This window comes from Siniperca chuatsi, linkage group LG23 (genome assembly GCF_020085105.1).
Source record: "Siniperca chuatsi isolate FFG_IHB_CAS linkage group LG23, ASM2008510v1, whole genome shotgun sequence".
Taxonomy (NCBI): domain Eukaryota; kingdom Metazoa; phylum Chordata; class Actinopteri; order Centrarchiformes; family Sinipercidae; genus Siniperca; species Siniperca chuatsi.
The window spans coordinates 12,588,882-12,608,822 of record NC_058064.1 but is presented as its reverse complement, the minus strand read 5'-3'; the positions used below and the strand labels follow the sequence as shown (position 1 = coordinate 12,608,822).

The 19,941-nt window shown below is 38.8% G+C and overlaps 1 protein-coding gene and 1 long non-coding RNA gene across 3 annotated transcripts in view; one reads left to right on the top strand and one right to left on the bottom strand.

Annotated features, from left to right (window-relative positions):
• Nucleotides 1-15,222: 15,222 nt before the first annotated feature.
• Nucleotides 15,223-18,546, bottom strand: LOC122871080. Its single transcript, XR_006376784.1, has 2 exons — nucleotides 18,470-18,546; nucleotides 15,223-15,566 (listed from the first exon to the last, which is right to left on the bottom strand). It is a non-coding gene; the product is annotated as an uncharacterized LOC122871080 (long non-coding RNA).
• A 26-nt stretch (nucleotides 18,547-18,572) lies between these two features.
• The window catches only part of ccdc146 (coiled-coil domain containing 146), a 50,272-nt gene continuing 48,903 nt past the window's right edge, over nucleotides 18,573-19,941 (top strand). For both annotated transcript variants that reach the window (XM_044185675.1, XM_044185674.1), the window contains exons 1-2: nucleotides 18,573-18,724; nucleotides 19,489-19,685. In XM_044185675.1, coding sequence (XP_044041610.1) covers nucleotide 18,724; nucleotides 19,489-19,685 — 198 coding nt within the window. In that variant the 5' untranslated portion in view covers nucleotides 18,573-18,723. The remainder of the gene's footprint in view (nucleotides 18,725-19,488; nucleotides 19,686-19,941) is intronic.

The following is a 19,941-nucleotide window of genomic DNA, read 5'->3' as shown; positions in this document are numbered from 1 at the left end:
AACCAAATCTCTTCTCCAAGCCATGCTCCTTGCTCAAGCTTTGAGACATCTCTTTTGCCTCAACAAGCTGAGTCATCTGTGTTGACTCCTGCAGGACTGAAATGACTTATAAACACATAAAATCAGAACGACCAGGTGTCACCATAATAACAGATCACGTACTAACACAAGGCAAGCACTGGCCTGCTAATAACAGACCAAACCCAGATCTCTCTTTCTGTTTATCTGGCTAATATATTTTATGGTATGCCTCTGCCCTGGGAAACCAAAATTATAAGTTGTTGAAGTTATCTCACATGCCACACCATATATTAACCAGAATTTTCCAGAGATCAGTGACCTGTATCGTGTGTGTAGCACACATCCACACACACACAAACACTAAGCTTCTGGAAAGAAAGCCGTCATAATCATTTGCAATTGTAATAATCTTCTGTAATATCACAAACATAACAAACGCTGTAGTTTTTGGAGTGAAAACTACATCTGATATTTTGCTAATATGTGAAGCCTCTTTATTGAAAATGAAGCATGACTAACCTTGGATGCTTCTTAGGAATCCAGTGCTGTATACAGGAAGCGTAATGAGGGAAAGCAAACAATACACTATTTTTTCTTCTTCTTTGGCCTTCACGAACTCGAGCTCTATTGGTTCAGTAGAGATGACTTTGTTTTAACTTTCACTTCAAAATTACATTTCCATCATGTACAACACACAATTATGTATGGTCCTAGTTTCTACGGCTATTCGATGATTTTTGCATTAAACACTATCTGTCATTTTAAGATCTCTCTCAAGACTTGTCTATACCCATTGCTAAGTGCAACACTAAGAGCACGGAACAATATTTAGCTTTGAAATTATGCTAAATTATCAAAACATAGCCTGTTTACACAGCTGTGTCAGATGCTTATAAAGGTTGTTTGAGGAGCCACATGATTTATTCATTGGGCGGGGGGAGACTTTCTGTGCTGAAACGCACTTACCGGTATGAATTTTAGAAATTTTGCAACACGGTGGGGAAGATAGTTTTACACAAGGAGGCCAAAGGTCAGGTACAGAACATCACCTGGAGGGAGAGAGGGATCAGTGTCTTGAAAGGTTTCATTACTTGGGGAGGGGATTATGTCATCTGTGGTTAATGTTAGGAAGAGAGTTGTTTATCTAGAATAAAGGTAGAATTCAGTTTGTTTATCAGATTTTGCAATAAATGTAGAACTACTCTTTAGTACACCTTTAAGTCACAGGCATCAACTAATGCTCACAAAATAGATAATCAAACCAAACTAATAAATGATCTCTCCACAGTATCAGCATGAAAAAGGATTGTGGTTTGTCAGTTGTCATGTTATATATCTAATAACAGAATGTGTATTCTCAAGACAACAAATGTAGGCATTATTTCACTGAAAACTCTACACAGGAGGCATAGAGTGAGTAGCACCAACAGCTTTACTGCTCCTTCTGTGTCTACACGGGATGCATTCATGCACGGTATTAAGTGTAGGTCACTCGTGTTTTAAACAGAAGAAAATTAATTTGAAGCATAAAAATGCACTTTGAAAAAACACCTGAAAGGCTTTCTGTGTAGACACGCCATCAGTGTCTGCTCATTTCGTTTGTAGCTTTATGATAACCACTGGCCTGGGCATAATATGCAAGCAAAGTTTTACATCCGTTTAACTACCTGTTTCTTTAATTGGATATTTTATAGAGATTCTATTCTCTCTAAAGCTGCAATCTGTGATTTAATAGGATGACAGCAGCATAAACCTTAGCTCCTAATAGGGGCTGTGGTGTGTCACAGTGCTCTGATGCCGTGCCACTCTGTGGGCAATTTATCATATGTCACAAGCTGTTTATAGCAGCTGTCACACACAGTGCATAAACACACACAAACTCATGCTGTGTTTGTGGTTAGGCTAACTTCCCCTTACATAGTACATTAACACAGCTTTAGCTAACATGCATGGATATTATTGGAATCATTCATTGCAAGCCACTGGCATCACTGAGAATATTTTCCATTGAATGTAATCAATGTTCAGTTTGGCAAGTATATAGGTACTTAGTTTTCAGGGGCACTGAAAAAAAAGAACTTTGCAGAAGCCGCATAAGCAGGCTTTATATTCATATTTAATTTATCACTGTAGTAAATTCAAGCGTGAAACAACTTTATTTATAATGCACAACTACTTGCAACAACTAAATACTGACTGTGTTGTCAAACTGTGACAGAGTGAGTCAGTAGATTGATCACGTTGTCTGTGAGCATGTCTGTATGAAGCCAAACTGGATGCTTCAGCTCATTCCATTGAAGACATAAAATATTACTGTATAAGATCCTCCTCTATTCTGCAGTCCTCTTCACTCATTTGCTTTTTTTTTTATCTAAACCTCTACCAAAACCACCTTATTCAACACACATCCCTTCCCTTTATCCCTGCCATCTCTCCCCCTATACTCCTTTCCCTAATCTAAATTTTCCATTTGCACGGCAATTCCTTTCCCCTTTTTTTATCTTTTTTGTCAGTCTGATCGTTTTTTTTTGTAAGCTTCTGTCTTTTCCTGCTCGTCCTCCTCTTTTTCCTCTGCTCTCTACCTCCCACTTTCCTTCTCACCTTCCAGAACTCTTGTCACATTTCATCCTCCACCTTGCTTACCTCTCCTCTTTTTATAACCCGTCAGCCATCTTCTCACCATGCTCTCCAGTAAGACCAGTAAAAGTTTTACAAAGTAAGACAAAGTTTCAGTCAATTAATTTCACACACCCAATCTACTTTTGAAAGTCTGTCCCACTGAGGTCCAGGCACGCATTATGTTGTTAAATAAAGCCACTGCTCACACTACACTACGCACCTGATAGGAGTCTGCAGGCAGAATATATAGTGGGAAATGGGGGCTGAACTGTTTTAACTGGGTGAACTCACACTGTGGGATACTGTGCATGTGCGTAGGTACGTCCTCAGATTGAGTTACTTAGTAGTAAAGGAAAGAATGATAAATGATTGAAAGTAAGGATGCCCTGAGCTGATCCACAGATTGGGACTGATCCAAGTGAATGAAAGAATTCATTAGTATTTATTTTTCTATTAAAGTGTCATATACTTAAAGGTGCCCAGCCCACATGGGCTTACAAGACACTACTTACATTACCTTCAGAGGCAAGAGAAAACTAAAAGAAAGCAAGCCAATACATGGTGCTGTATACATGTGTCAAATATAAATAACCAGGTTTCTTCCATATCATATCCTGAACATGATTATAAGTAAGGACACCAATATATCCAGAAAGCAGCCCTGGTGCTAAATGACTAAATGTAAACTGGTGGCTTTATAACTGGGTAGGATGCATTTGACAACACAGTGGTATTTTCCTTTAAATCTCATATCTCAGCTGTAATAGTCTCTATACATTTCATACAATTCATGATTTCTAAGATAAACTCATTCTACACTTTTATTATTTAGTTATTGATTTGTTGCAGTTTTTGTTGTTACAGTACATTGACAGTTGGATGGCGTACTGTAAAGGTAAAGAAGCAGCTGATGTGTCACTGCTGCCAAGACTCAACAGCTGTGTCTGACAGCCTCCTCCAGCGGGCGAGGAAATACTCCCAAAATCGCTTTCCAATGAAACTGGAAGAAAGCCCCCTCCCTAGGCTGGATCTGTTAACCTGCAGAGATGCTGCTGGTCTCCTCACCATCCTCCTCCTCCCTCTTCTTCATCTTTGATGTCGGGGTAAGGAATTTCACAAACCTGCCCCACCCTGAAGGCCTCTGCTGCTGCAGAGTTCAGTCTGCTGAGGCGTCTCCTCCTCCGACTCTTCCTCGGCCTCCACCACACGGGGACTCTCATCCATCAGGATGTTGATAACTACTGACAGTCATGATTCATTCATAGTCAAAATGCGCAGCTGTTGCCTTGGTAATGGGGTGATATGAGATGATGCAGAGCACAGACAAACATTGTCATGTGTGCAGATGTTTGCGTCTGGTTTTGTCTGGTTTTGTTTTTAACCAAGTGGATCCTTGTGTGTAACGGCGCTGCGCTTTTCACCTGAGAGGCTGCCGCATGGAGCACAAACATCTGTCCTGACAGCTGCAGGCTGAGTTTGCTGCTGGCATAAGAAGTCTAGGAAAATGTTGGGGGTCAGAGGAAATAAATTAACGATAACGATTACTGTCAAAATTGATCTTTGTACTTGCCTGTGCTATAACAGGTGGTCTGAGAGAATTTTAATGGCTTGTTGGCAGAGGCGCACACTCAGACTTCTCTAAAATGCTGTCCTTTCAGTTAATTTGAATTTTGCTGCTTTCACGTGGATATATATTTGATCACATTGTGGTGCAGATTGAAATGCAAATCAATGTCTTCAAGACAGGGTCTGCACTGTTGTCGTCAAACCACATAAGGTACTGTGTGTCTATTTTCCAATTTTGCCAAGTTTGACATAGCTGTGGATACCTTTAGTTATTATTTAAATGGTTGGACACATTGGTAACTGACGGTAATTTAGCTTTTCTTGAGCAGTTCCACAGATACAGTTAATCTGCAGTATGGCTGGCATTCACCTGCTTTCCACTTTTATTTTAAGCAAATCGTCAAACAAATGTTTTGTCAAGATAATCAAAATAAGTGATTGTCATGTCAGCAGGATTATTATGGGGAGTTTAGTGAGTGGCCAGATTGTTACTTTATCCTGAGTATTTATTGTTGTGGCGTTATGGTGCAGATGTAAATGTACTCAGCTATAATTCCTAACTCCTCTTTAATCAGTAAATTAATACGAAATGTATTAACTTCTCATCTCTCCTCTCCTCCTTTGCTCTTTCTTCTTCCCCTCAAACACCTCTCCCCCTTTCATTTTCTCCTTTCCCATATTTACTTCCCTTCTCACCTCCTGTCATCCTCTCCTGTCACACACCTCGCTCCTCCTTCCTCTCCTAACCTTTTCTTATCCTCCCTGTGTCACTTTTTTCAATCCTGGGTTATAGTTTATCTCTTTATCTCTGAAGGAATGCAGAAAGTGTTTTTTGTAAATGTATGTGTGTGTAAGTGTGTGTGTGTGTGTGTGTGTGTGTGTGTGTGTGTGTGTGTGTGTGTGTGTGTGTGTGTGTGTCAATATCTGTCATCATGTGTGAGCCTGGATCCAGCACACATGTTCTTTTTACACAGATGTCAACTGAGAGCTTAACCAAACTTTGTATCTGGGTCGACAGAATCTGCCAACAACTGAAAGGACAAAGGGGGCCAATTGACTAAGTCAGAGTAGGTCAGAACCACTGTGTGTGTGTGTGTGTGTGTGTGTGTGTGTGTGTGTGTGTGTGTGTGTGTGTGTGTGTGTGTGTGTGTGTGTGTTGGAGTGAAATACATTGATTGTGTGTCTGATGATGATTTACCATGAAGGGTATGTTCTCATTGGAACATCTGCTTTCTAGCACTGACAAGCAACAGTGCGATAATGATATGTGTTTGTGTGTGTATACGTATATGTGTGTGTGTGTGTGTGTGTGTGTGTCTGTTTGTCTGTGCTGTTGACCCTGAAGAGGCGCCAGCTTTATAGCTTGCTTGCCTGTTTTGTCTTTAAAGGAACATTCCACTTTTCATTTACAATGTCTGATCGTCTGACTACTGTTGCTGTGAGATAAGGCATGTATGCTGTTCAAGTTATGGCTTAAACACCACTAGGTCTTTCTTGACTTATTCTACAAAGCACCTCCCATTAATTTCATGTGTAATATAAAAGACATACAACTGGTTAACTTTTAATATTTTAGCATTTTGTGTCTAGTCCCTCCTGTTTTCTCAGGTTGACCAAAGTCCCCCTACTCCTAATTCATTGGAATTACTTCTCTTTGTGTTCAGCTCGTGGTGGAAGGCCAAAACAGCAGGAGAAAGCTCTTTAGGTCAGAGAAAATTCAGAATCCTTTTTACAGTAATATACATGCCTCCATATTTGTGGTCCATCAAAGACACCACAGGACGCAATGTGGTTGCAATGGTCAACACACGAGTTTTCATGTTTACTGATGGAAAGAGAAACGGAGAGAGACAGACAGACATAGAGGACTGAAGTGAAGGAAACTTCAGCTGGTCTTGTTTTGCAAGCATTATTTTTTCATCATTGTTTATCATGGAGTTAAAGCATATATGAATGAACCTCAAACAAGTAAAAGAGGGCAAAACAATATTTCACAGGGTTAGTTCAAAAGTGCAGCAGATGTTGAACAAACCTCATAAAAAATATAGTCATATGTCTCCAGCACTATAGAGGCATTACAGACACTACCACTGTATTCAGTTATAAAAGGTTGCAACCCAAAAGGTCTGTGAACTAAATGATTCTATAAAGTCAAAAAAATGAAAAGAAACCTCATTAAACATTCTTGTGAATGAAAAGTTGGACTCTCCAAAGGGTTCATGTGTTTTTACTACAGAGGATCTACACTATAAAGAAAAACTGTTTTACACACATCACAGAAACTTGTCCCACAGAATGTTTTAACCAAAATCCAAGTCTCGCTGTAATTGATTGAGTTTGTGAACTCACAGAAACACACCCACATATGCACACAATAAAAAGTAACCTCTGGAATTCCGGTCACAAAGAACAATGTTAAGCAGTACAAACTACTACATCTGCTATAGTAAAGAAGTCACACTTGTTCATGGGTGCGTACTGCAATTTTTTTTACTTTGAGACTCAAGTTACAGATGTAATAAGATTTACATTTTTTTTGCCCTGAAGAGACCTTTTGAGTTTAGTTTCACACAGTTTGGGGTGACAGCAGTATAAAGGTACAAACTAGGATAAACTGGACAGTAAGGTATAATTAGTAACGCTGTTTCACCAACTAGCAAAGGAGTGTTATGCAAGGTGCATTGCCAAAAATGAACAGGCATTCCACATATTTTTAAAGTGTTACATTGGGAATTTTAACATCAAGAAAGCAGTGCCACATTTATTTCTAGAAGTAATTACAGTACATAAATTGGCTGCTATACTGCATGTTATGTTGTGTACTGATTGTGCATTTGTGGGGAATCTATAAAATGCTTTATAATAAATATCCATGAATCCAGACACGCTTGCATTTTGTGCGTGCATGCATGCATGGTGAATTGCACATCCATTATGTGCTCCAACACTGGCCAAAGTCCCACACAGCTGAATGAGGGTTCAAAGGTCACCAAGAGAGCCTGTAGCTGACCCCGGAGCTGCATATCTTCACCATGATGTCAGCATCTGCTCATCTTTGCTCAACTTCAGTCACCAACTGAGCGCATGTGTTATCTTGTTGACTTTCTTACTAAATGAATGTGTAACTGACAGCTTTAAAAAAAAAACATTTTTCTTTTGATGTTGATTTCCATTTTTCGTTCTTTTTCACCCTTGCTGGTTTAAGTCATCTGGTCCAGTGGCAAGCATGTGCCCCTATTACGTTTTTCATCACTTCATTTCACTGTGGAGAGCTTTTAAGACCTCACTAAACTGGCCACTAAATAGTGAGCGTCTGGAGGATTTGGGAATGAGTGTAACTGCGTGAGGACTGGGTCACTGTGGGGGGTCGGTTTTTGAAGTCTGGACTGTAATGGTTTTACTGAGACCTGGCAGACAGAGAGACAGAGTGAGTCATGACGTCTTTCAGCAAACTGGGTTCTGCTCACGTCGTCTCTGAGCAGACATATGTATAGGCAAACATACATTTTTTGTTTGTTGTTTGTTCTCTTTTTCTCTTCCATAAGTAGATGAGCACTGTTTTCAAGGGAGTCAGATGATGTTTTCTTATGCATTTGAGACGTTTAAAGGAGCTTAATTGTCATTTGAAGATCAGATGTTTGCATCATTGTAGTTGCATATTCCTTCCCCCTCAGTCTTAGCTCTCTACTCTGTAATTTTGGTTTTGGGGTGTAGGCTTCTCCTGAGGACTAAATAGAAAACCCTCCGTACTGCATAGAAACAGTGTTAGCCTGTTTTGACCACAGACAGGGGGAAAAAACACAAAATAAATTGTGGATATAGGATATCATGCAATAAAAATGAACTGTGCCTTCTTCAAGATGGCACCAGCATCCATGGAAAATTATAGTCTCTCTCTGTGGTTTGTACATTTAGTAAAATAGAAAAGGAAACAAAGGAAAATAGTAGTTTGGGGTTTTTGGTTGTAAAATAATTGGAGTTAGTTAATTTCAATGGTTGAAATTTAGTTGGGAAAGTGAAAGAGCTTGTGCCAAAAAGTGTATTGCACACTGTTACACTGGTCACCTGAAAGATGTGTGCTTATGACTTGGTCAGCTTGCTTGTTTAAGGTGTTATGTTTAAAGGTATGCTGTATAACAATTTAATATGACAAAATCATTATAATGTTATTAAATTATTTTTTGTAACTGGAGACATTAGAAGAAGGTAGTAACAGAGGAAGAAAAAGGAGAAGTTGCTGTTCTTTCATGAAAATCATCTCATACACTCCATTATAATATGAAGGCTTATGATTCTTTAAAGCTGCTATAATCAATATTTGTGTTAATAAGTTAATAAGTTTTGGTTGACTCTCACAGCTCTCATCACCTTAATTTTCTGCCGCAGCCGGCAAAAGAAGCCCTAAAAACCCACTGTACACTACCTGCCCAGGAGCAAATGGCAGACAGACAAAGTTAGCGACTAGTTGGTGAACATAGTGGAGCATTTAGCTGCTAAAGATCCAGATATTTTTCTCAGGAGTTAGTGTAGACCAAACCAGAGCTAAAAAAGAGTGATATATTGAAACTACATTTGTCTGGTGGCCAAACATATGAAATTAATGCTAATGTTGCTGCTTGTCTACTGGATGAATAAACAAGCAACTGTTTGCTAACAAGTTTGCTATCAGTTAGTACAGGTTTAATTTTTTAAGTCAGTGCTTGATGGTTCTTCTTTATTGGTCCAACCTCGTGACATACGTATGATTTCGTTTAGTAAGAGGAATTACTGTATCACTGTGGGGCCACTGCGTGGAATACACATAGACACATTTCCATAATACTGAACACTAGTTTTCCAATAGGAAACAAATGAAATGTCTGTTTTTCCCTCAGAGTTTTTGCTATTATCATTTATTAGTGGTGACGAGTGACGAGTTACCAGATGTGGTGTGTGTGTATGTGTGTGTGTTAGAGTAAAGTGAAAGAGACAGACAGAGAGAGAATGATTCATGATGAGAATAAGTGATGTGTTCAAAGAGACAGAAAACATAGAAAAAGAGAGAAATGGAAGATAAAACATAAGACAAAAATGGTAGAAACAGACCAAGATAGAAGGACAGACAGAAACTGAAACAGAGAAAGTGAGAGATGATTTGACACATAGATGTTCCGTAGACTTAACCATCTTAACCAGAGAGGGCGTCATTTGCAAGGATGTGGCTGTCTGTGGACTGTGGCTGGGATGAAAGGGGAGGAAGCCAGGCGGCCCTGGAGGATTCCTCCCTGGATCTGTGGGGAACACACACATTAACGCACATACACACTCACAAAATGAACATGTATGTAAATGAGAGGCTATCCTCTTGATCTGGTGAACAGATGCAGTTAATTGTTTCCATCCTTCTCAACAGGCAATGTGCAACTCTCGGAGAAATAAACTTACACTACACAGACACACATCATAGAGCTTTTCTTTCTTTCTTTCTTTCTTTCTTTCTTTCTTTCTTTCTTTCTTTCTTTCTTTCTTTCTTTCTTCTTTCCCAGACATTCCAGTGTTACCCATAAAATAGGTTAATACCCTCAATGATGGTTCAGCTACAGATGTTTGTAGGTGATTAAATCTCCTCTGACGTGATGTCACATGCATGCATGTCTCTGTTTTCCTATAACTTTCTTCTCTCTGTAGTCTTTTCTTTTATTTGTTATATTATACTGTTTAGAGATATGAAAAGAGTGATGCATATGTTCCCTTTGCATGGAAACATACATTTTTAGTATGTACTATTTACAATGAACTTATTTAGATTCAACCACTGTTGAATCTAACCAAGTCCATTTACTCAAGTATAATTTTAAGGTATTGTACAGTATTTTACTGTTTTCCATTTTATGCTACATTACTTTCTAACTTTCTACTCACTACTCCTTGCATTGTACAGGCTAATACTGTACTTTTATGTGACAGCTATAGTTACTAGTTACTTCTCTGATTGCAGTTTTTCATACAAAATATGTGATCAATTTCTACAGACTATCAAAAACTATATCAAATTGTGAAAATGCTGATGTTTAGCTGGTATAATGTTTACCATGTTCACCATCTTAGTTTGGCGTGTTAGCGTACTAACATTTGTTAATTAGCAGTAGGCGATTTGAGGGGGGACAAGGGAGGATGCCATCCCCTTGTTAGCAAAATGACCAAAATCCGTCCCCCTTGTTAACTTGCTCAAAAGATTATTTGTCTCGTAGTGGCGCTTCACATTGCCGCTTATAATAATCGCCTTGGAACATATGAGACATACTGGATTTGAACTGCCTGTGGGAAGATTGAACATGTAAGAGTCTGTCCATTCTTGATTAAAAGCTCTGTTTCCACTGTCTGCTTTTCTCTTTTTAGAGCATGCATGTGAAATTATTTCTCTGACTCGTCTCGTCTCGTCTCTACTCTCCCTGTGTGTGTACCTCATCACACTTACTGACTCGACTCGCAGGCTGCTAAACCAGTGCCGAAAAGGCTAGAAAAGCTGCGCCGGTTAAAATAGAAACGTCAAAACTGAATAATTCTCAACAAGTTATCTATATGCTCTACAGAAGATGGGGGGAAAGAGAAAGTGCGGCAGCAGCATGACAGAGGCCGGGTCAGAAATCAACAGAGCTTGGACCAAGAGTTACCTTGAATGCTCATAAACATTTTTCTTTTTCTTTTTTTTTTTTGCTGTTCTCACTTATTTTTTCAATCACAACAAATCTTTCTGCTGCATATAGTGTTTATTTGATAATATAACTTAATAATTATACATTATTTCAGAGTTTAGTAGTAGTAGTCCTTGGATCATCAAGTTACTGGGATTCTTCCTGCGGGGGACATGACAGTCTGCACATAGCAATCCATCCAATAGTTGTTGAGATATTTCAGACCGACACTACCATCCCTATAGGACCACGCTACTAGCATGGCTAAAAATGCTGCTTAATGCATTAGTAATTCAATAATAACATAACACTTAGAAACAGTCCATTTTGCATGATGTGTACTTTTACTTTTTATAATTAAAGTACATTTTGCTGCTAATACTTCTGTACTTTTACTTGTAATGAAGTATTTTCACTGTGTTTTTTCTACTTTTACTTAAGTAAAATATCTGAATACTTCTTTCACCACTCTTTTGAAATCAAACAACCAACATCTTTATTTGGGACAGTCAATTAAATCTTTATTGTTCTATCTTTAAAACTTTCTATTGTTGTTTTTATGTAAATCTTGGATTATCTTGTTATCATTAAGTACCACTTTCCTCCACAACTCCCAGAGTTGGTATGTGAAAGAGATAAAGTGAGACTTTCTACTATTTTTAAGACATTTCTCCTTTATTAGATTGTATCCAGTGGTGAGTGCCATCAATGAAGTAGAGGGAGAGGATAAAGGATGACATGCAATAAAGGTCTAATATCATCTTCAGCTTGCGTGTATAGTAAGAGGCTAATCCAACTGAGCCAACATTAGATATTGGACCAGTAATAGTCTGGTAGGATGCTAGTTTGAAGGAATGGAGAACTTGCATCTGGGAAGTAAATCCTCTCTGTATAGATAAAGATTGAAAAGAAAAACAGTCTTGGCACAGTTGTAAAAATAGCCATGGTGCCATCTGGATTAACTACAAGCCGAAACCAAACAAAAGATGTTTATGTAACTTGAGTGTGTCTCTGTAAGAAGTCAAAGTGAATCATCACTTGTGACAGACTGATTTGGTTTTACTGCAGTGCAGTAAGACAACCTGACCTGGTCTGTTTATTGCGATTCAATACTTAAACTCTCTTCAGTAAGGTAATGTGACCTGTGTGGCCCCTCTGAGATATTCCAGTTTACCCCCAAATCATTTCCTTGACCATGATATCAATATACATTTGTGGAAAGCAGTAAAATAGATAAAGGACTCCATCCTTTCCTCAGTGGAAACAGGAAGGTGGTGGTAATTTTACTCTAACCCCCTTCGACATTTGTAGGGTGTCTTTGGATAAATTTCACCTCAGAGGTCATGGAGGGTCACATACATGGAATCAATTAACTTTCTGCAATACCACAAGTTTTCAGATATATTCAGATATTAAGACAAAAGCAGGGTTTTATCTGACTGTAATTGAATATATAAAAAGTTTGCTTCTCTCTTGTTAATAGTAATAGCAGTACAGTATGCTCCTCTATCAAGACTTTCTTTGTCATGGCCCTACTTTGTTTTACTAGTTACAATCCAAAATCATCCATGTGAACAAAGACAGTGCTTCAGTAGGTTCCAGTAAACTATAATTAGACTGAGCGTTTATGGTGAAAAGCATTAACTGAAGTTGATTCAGCCTTTCATTTAGCATGGAGCTAGGCTTACTAAAATATTTGTAATTATCTTTTAATGTTTGAATGTTTTTCCATTGATTTTCTCCAGGAATTAAAATTTAATTACACTGACACTATAAATACAGTGATTGTTTTAAGTCTCAAAAGTCAGGATAAACTTAATTTGAAATTAGTTTGGCAGCAGAAACATCCATTTTGGAGACACAATGGAAACCAAAACACAAAAATACTGATGTGAAAAAACACTGTAACGATAATAAGAACAATCTACAACTATAAAGTGTGTCAGTAAAGTGGCCCTTAGGCTAAAAGTACATAATAAAACCTAATTGTAGCTGAAAACACTGAAGTAAGCATCTTCCTCTCAGGTTATACCTATGCAAGTATCTATGCAGCAGTTGGCAATTTGTTTAATTTTATTGGCCATCAGCCTGGTGCACAGGCTAGCCACAGATGATTAGTTACTTGTTACATGAGCTGCACCACATGTACATGTTTCTTTTAGAAGTGTATAAGGTCTTGTGAGGACCAATAACAAGAAAGACCACATCAAAGCTAGAAAGAGGAGAAGAGGCCTTTTTGGTTTGGTTTCTACATTAGGGCAAATACTGACACCATAGACAAGATCAGTCTGTGACCACTTACTGCAAGAACAAGTTGTATTGAAACAACTTGTTCTTGCAGTAAGTGGTCACATCACTTACATACCTTTTGACCTTCATTGTCCGTTAAACCTTTCCCCTCTCCTTTTAGGACACTACTATAGACTGCAATACCATACAAATCACCATAAAATGCCATAAAATTAACATATTTTAAATCATTATACACCCTGGTGTGTAGACTTCCTGAAAGAGGATAGGTATGAAAACATTACCTCATCCCAGAGGCCAGCACTAGCAAATCTCAACAATCAAAGAATCTAACGTCAGCCAAAGAATTTGTCTCTACATACACATGTTCACAAACACACACTGACACAGACACAGACACAGACATACACACACACACCATATTTAGACCAGGTGTTGTTCTAATAGTGCTGAAAGTAATATCATCCTATAAAACACAGTCTAGCAGGTTGTAAATGTAATTAACTTGCATGTGTAGACACCTAAACAAATCTATGCAAGGATCCAGTACATTCTGCATGGTATATTGTATTATGCAGTCCAGTATTATATAGTGTAAATGACAATTGTGTATCTGTTTGATATGATGCAAAACAATATGTTAATACTTCTAATCATTCATTACAAAATGTGCACAGCTGTTGCTGGCTCACACATATTTGAATAATTTAGTTTAGTTGACTCAGAGAGACACAGATATTGAAAACACAGACGCGGCTGTTCAGTGAATATGATTTTTTTTGTTTGGGATTCAGAGGAATCCAAGCTGTAGGGGGTCTTACAGTCTGCATTACAGTAAAAGAGTTTTCTTCTGGGCCTCTGGTCTGCCCACTGACACATTGTGGAACAATGCCCTGGATTCTCCACAGAGATCCTGTAGAGACTCTGAGGAATGACATCAGACTCACAGTTTGCCAAAAGCAGTTCTCAGTTTCTCAGTAATTTATGTTTTAGGTAGTCCATTAAACTCAGATTTGATGGTGCAAAATATTTATACAGAATGTCAACTCAACAGTATTTAGTTTGATCCAACAGTGAGGACAATGAGGAGTTAGATTACATTTCATGTTTCCATCCCTCTGGTGAAATGACTTAACAGTAATCATAACATCTCTCGCCGTTTTATCTCCTGTTACATCCCATTCTATCTTTAAATATAAGAAAAAGGTTTCGCGAGGGCACAAATACTATTTTAGAAGTGTTCAAAAGATTTGGTCTGAGCTTCAATAAAAAGCTGGTTTCAAGGTTTTAAGAGACTTAAACATCTGTTTATGGACTGTTTATGCATTGTCTATAGGACAAAGTCTTTGACAAGGAAATTATACAGCAGATTTTGTGTATGGAAAAAGAACACTGCACATTGTGTGTGTGTGTGTGTGTGTGTGTGTGTGTGTGTGTGTGTGTGTGTACTCATTCTTGCTACATAGTGGGGACTGGGATTTTTTTTTTTTTTTTTTTTTTTACCTACAGGGTGAGGACATTTTTGGAAAGTGAGGACATTTTGGCCGGTCCTCACAACTTCAAAGGGCTGTTTAAAGGTTAAGACTTGGTTTTAAGGGTTAGGTTAGGATTAGGTTAGGGTAAGGGTCTAGGGAATGCATTATGTCAATGATGGTCCTCACAAAGATAGAAGTACAAGGATGTGGTGTGTGTGTGTGTGTGTGTGTGTGTGTGTGTGTGTGTGTGTGTGTGTGTGTGTTTTTTTAATTAGGACATTTAAAATGGCCTCCCAACACCCAACCGCACATGAAAGAGAGGAACCTGGAGGTGGAGGGGGGTTGTAAAATTACCCCTAATCCCCAAGTTGCGTTTGTTCTGACTACAATACAGCAGTAAAACAGATCTGGAGTACAGTAACGTTTTCCAAAGGCCTGGTTTGTGCATGGGCTAGTGAGCAAACAAACACATTCAACTCATGCACTCACACAATGTGATACCTATGGTTGCTGTGGTTCTTGACCTGCTCACAGAGTTCACAAAAGGATAGTAGCAGCAGTGATTTGTCGTAGTGCACGATCAAAGAACCCCAAATGCAGAACACAACCGAACTGGGTTTCGTTAGTAACAGTCTTTATTATTGCTGTAATAATAACTGTGCGGTAGTCTGGCGTAGTTCCCTGTAGACAGATGACGCGGCCGGCCCAGGTCATAGATGACGTGGCAACGTTCCGGACAGAGACAGGGGAAGCAGGCTCTGGACTGGCTGGTGTAGTGGGGTGTGCTGAACCGACCAGACAACTGATCTGTGGGGTGGACACAAGAGGCAGCAGGCTCGAGAGATGAGGTTGACAGAGCAGGCAAGGCAGCAGGCTAGTGTAGCGTGGCAGTTGGTACAGGAAACAGTCTTGCAGCGATCCGAGGGGAGACTGTGGCTGAGATCACCGGCAGAGAATACCTCTGTGACAGAAACAGACAAGGTTACAACGAGGCAAAAACTAGAGCGTACTATTCACTTAACTTGGTCAAGGTTGGAGCCGTAATGTAGATATTGACAAGTGTACGGAGACGATCTGGCGCCAGTAGTGTGGTAGAGCCTGGTAGATATGCTAACTATAACAAGATTACCATCTTAAATTTAAATCGGTTTTGGATAAAAGTGTGGTTCATGTTTAAGGACAGGAGTCTACAGCCATTGACCTAAATGCTAATGTCAGCATGCTAACATTACAACAATGATAATGCTAACATGCTGATATTTAGCAGGTATAATGTTTACCATGTTCACCATCTTAGTTTGGTGTGTAGCATGCTAATATTTGCTAATTAGCACCAAACTAAAAGTACAGCTGAGGCTGAAGGGGATGTCATTAGTTTTGTAGGTATGTAATCATAAACCAAAATATTGGACAAATTGAAATTTTGATCTTATGATGGAGCTATATGAAGTAAGTATGAAGTAAGAGGATCACCAAAGTTATTACAATTAATCTTGAGAGGGACATGAATGTGTGTACCAAATTCCATCCATCCAATAGTTGGATGGATTTTACTAAAAGTCACAAATATGAACCTCATGGTGGCGCTAGATGAAAAGTCAGGGGATCACCAGCATCAGTAGGATTCATCCTCTGGGGACCAGGAATGTCTGTACATAATTTCATGGCAATCCATTGGATAGTTGTTGAGATATTTCAGTCTGGACCAAATTGGTGGACCGACAGACCAACATTGCCATCCCTAGAGCCACGCCACTAGCATGGCTAAAAGGTGCTACAGCAAATTAATATGGACAATATCAATAATATGATCTTGACCACTGACACCCACCTAGCCATCTATTCAACATACTGTATAATCCCAGTCTTCAGCCCAGCTAACTGACCCTGGTGACTGATTCAATATGCATCATCAACATCTGTTGTAGACAATAAAACTTCACAGCAGTTCCTGTGAACTGTGGCAAAAAAAATCCAAACTCATGAATCTCAAGCCAGCAATTTTGGTTGTGTTGATGGGAAGACATAAAAAAGGGAAAGTTTTATAACACATATAGTCAGCAGATTTGACTGAGATTAAAGGATAAAGCAACATCTGCAAAATATGTATAAGCACTATAGAATGGTAAAGTTTATGTCAGTGCAATAACTGATTCAGCAACAAACAACTCTCAAACTTTCGGAGGCCTTCTATTATTCCCACTTATGTTTGCTATTCTAAATTGCTGTCCCCAAAAAAAGCTGTAAAACTGGGGCTTATGTTTTATTTAGCCAAAAATGGTAATACTAAGAGCACATGGAGGGGCATATTTTCATTAGAAAATAAACTGGAGTCTGCCAGGATTCAGAAGTTAGCAAACCCAGACTGTTGGAGGGGATTCAAGGTTCATTTGGAAACCTGGATTCTGCGAAAAACACTGGGTGATTTGTTTGGATTTAACAAGGGGTGGTAAAATTAGGTCTACATAATTAACAGGTTCAACCAGAGAGTCTGTCTTTAAAAGTCTAATTTGGTCTTACATGTACAAGGAGGATGGCACTCACCTTCATTTCCCCCTTTTTTTCATTCATCACAATGGAAAAACAGTGGACAGTGTTTCTGTCCTGCATGAAATTTGTTTTTTAAAAGTTTATCATTATAATGTTGTGTCTGAGAGCTGATACTGTCTCCCATGTGTCACTATTTCCGAAACTTATACAGAAGCCAAACCATGGATAATGTGTCAAACAAAACTGCAATCACTGGAAAAATCAGTCATTTTAGTTGTTGACTTTGTGCTCAAAAATAGTACAGTACATCTCCTCTGCCAAAACAACCAAATTGCAAGGGAGTGTTCAGTCAGTTGGTCAAATATGGTTAAAGTGAATTGTAGCTGAGTAATAGCCACAGCCATTACTGGTGATGCCAGTTAAACTCTAGTGTAGGTCTAGTGTATATGTACATGCAAGCATTAATACACAATGTTAGGGGTTGTTTAAGTATGTGTGAGCTTTTTCTTCCTGGTGAACATAAAGATACACTCACCCTCACAGCATGGTAAATTAACATACCTGTACCATATGTAAAGCCATATGGTTTTGTAGACAAGAATTACTGTAAGTAACACTAAAAACAAAACAGCCTTTGAAGAGGAGGGTTATTTGTGCGACAGCCAGTATCCCAAGATAAATCAGGAACATACCAAGGAGGAAAACACAGACTAAAACTGTCTCCCACAATTCATCATTGACAAAGATTCAATGCTGACCATATCATTAAGGAGAGGGGGTTAAAGGTGCTTCTTACTTGGTGGCACCTAGCATTTTTAGGTTTTTTAGGCCATATAATGTCTATGTCTACCTTTAGAAACTGAAAAACCTAAAGGGGTCGCTGTCTCTTTCATACATATTGTGTGCACACACACATTGGCATACACACAGGTATTGCTGAGTTAACACTCCTGCAGCTGCTGCAGGGAGTGAGTAATGGGCCATGCCAGCTCCCAAAGTGCACTGTGGGAAAGAAGCTAACAGGAGAACAGCAGTATTGAAGCATCACCATCCCTCTCACCTTGGATTCAAGTCAGTTTCATTTTAGTGCTTTCATTGCGCAGTCATTCAATATATTCAGTCACCTGGCCTTTGATGCTGTTCTGCGTGTCCAATGCATGACACATGTTGATGATGTGCCGTAAGACTACAATAAATTACTCTTTTACGCCATCTGCTGGACAGTCACTGCAAGTGTAAATAAGATTCTGGATTGCATGAGTACACTCGTTTAAAACTTTTACATTTTTGTATGTTATCAACTGGTAACTTTAAGGAGCAAAAGGTAAATATAGCTTACATATACATAACCAATGTGAAAATAAGGGATTTCACCTGAAAAGCTGTTTGCCAACCGCCATAAAACATCAGACGAAGAAGAAGAAGGGATTTCACCTGACATCGGCGACGTATGCCGCCGTTTCTATGGTAACCACAACACGCCATTCAACCAGAGAGAAATCTGTGATTGGGTTTGCTAACGTTAGTTAACCTAGCTGTATTTGGTATATAAACTGTTTAAGGCGTATGGTCTTAAAGTTTAACAGGACAAAGTGGCCAAGTCTTGGGGACGTGTGCGAAGATTTCAAAGTAAGACTTTTACATAAATGTTTGTTTCTTTGTGTAGCAGACAAACACCGACACAAACATTTAACGTTAGTAGTTGTAGCTAGCTAACTCGTTAGCTGCTGTATACGGTTTATTAAGTAGGTAACGCGTAATGTTTTTAACGGTATGAGCACTGATTTCAACCGTATGCATCCACCTGGAGTAAAGACCAAGTTTACAGAAGCACTCGGGTGTTTTAGGGCAATAAATAAGCTGAAGATGGTCTCTATCCGGGTTTTTACATGTGCGACAGTAACGTTACATTACAGTATCACTGTCAGTGTTTCAAAGACCGTTCAGCTATCGAAAAGGAAAGCTAACGTTAGCGTTATTTTGTAAGAAAGCCATTGTTAAAGATGATAAACCGTTTAATTTGACTTGTTGTGTACTTAAGGTCAATAGGCTTTTTAACTAATATAATGACAGTCGCAATAACGACAATAAACTGTTGTTTTTTATTATGATTATTAAAAACTTACGGGTCGAATCTTTAAGAATAAAAGAGTAATTTTCACATTTTAAACTGATTCTACCCCTGTGTACTCTACCCTGTAATTTATCATCATCATATTATTATTTATTCTGTAGTGGTTATGGAAAAAGACTACAATCCCTCAAATATAAATATTGAAACTGTACTTGTACTCTACTGTACCAGTGTGCCCTTGCTAGTATTTTGACCTGTATATATATACATATCAATAGATTGGTCAGTCTACTGTATCTATCTATGTGTTTTGCTTTAGTGAGTCTATCTGAGGAGCAGCACGATAGCAGGCCTCCCAGCAGAGAAGTGGAGGTGGAAGAACAAGAGGAGGAGTACACAGGAATGGAGGAGGACACCCCTCTAGTGGCCCTTGCACCTGATGCTTCACTCCCAGAGGAGAAACCCTCTGCCAGTGATGATATCTCTGCTAGTCCTGCTTTCCAGTGCCTAGATGAGGTAAGGCTCATTAATGTTGTTAAATGATCATATTTCTTCTGAATGGCATTTTGGAGGTTTCATAGGAAAGACAAACATCACGGTTGGTTGTTGCAGTCTTTACTCTAATTACTTAAAACATGAAAGAAACATTTCTGATTGCTTTCAAAAAACTACACAGTGTACTGGGATCTAATGTGTGCTAGTGTATTTAAGGATAATAGAACTTTGTACTGTAGATGGATTTATGTGTCTTACAACGTTCACCTTAAAACCT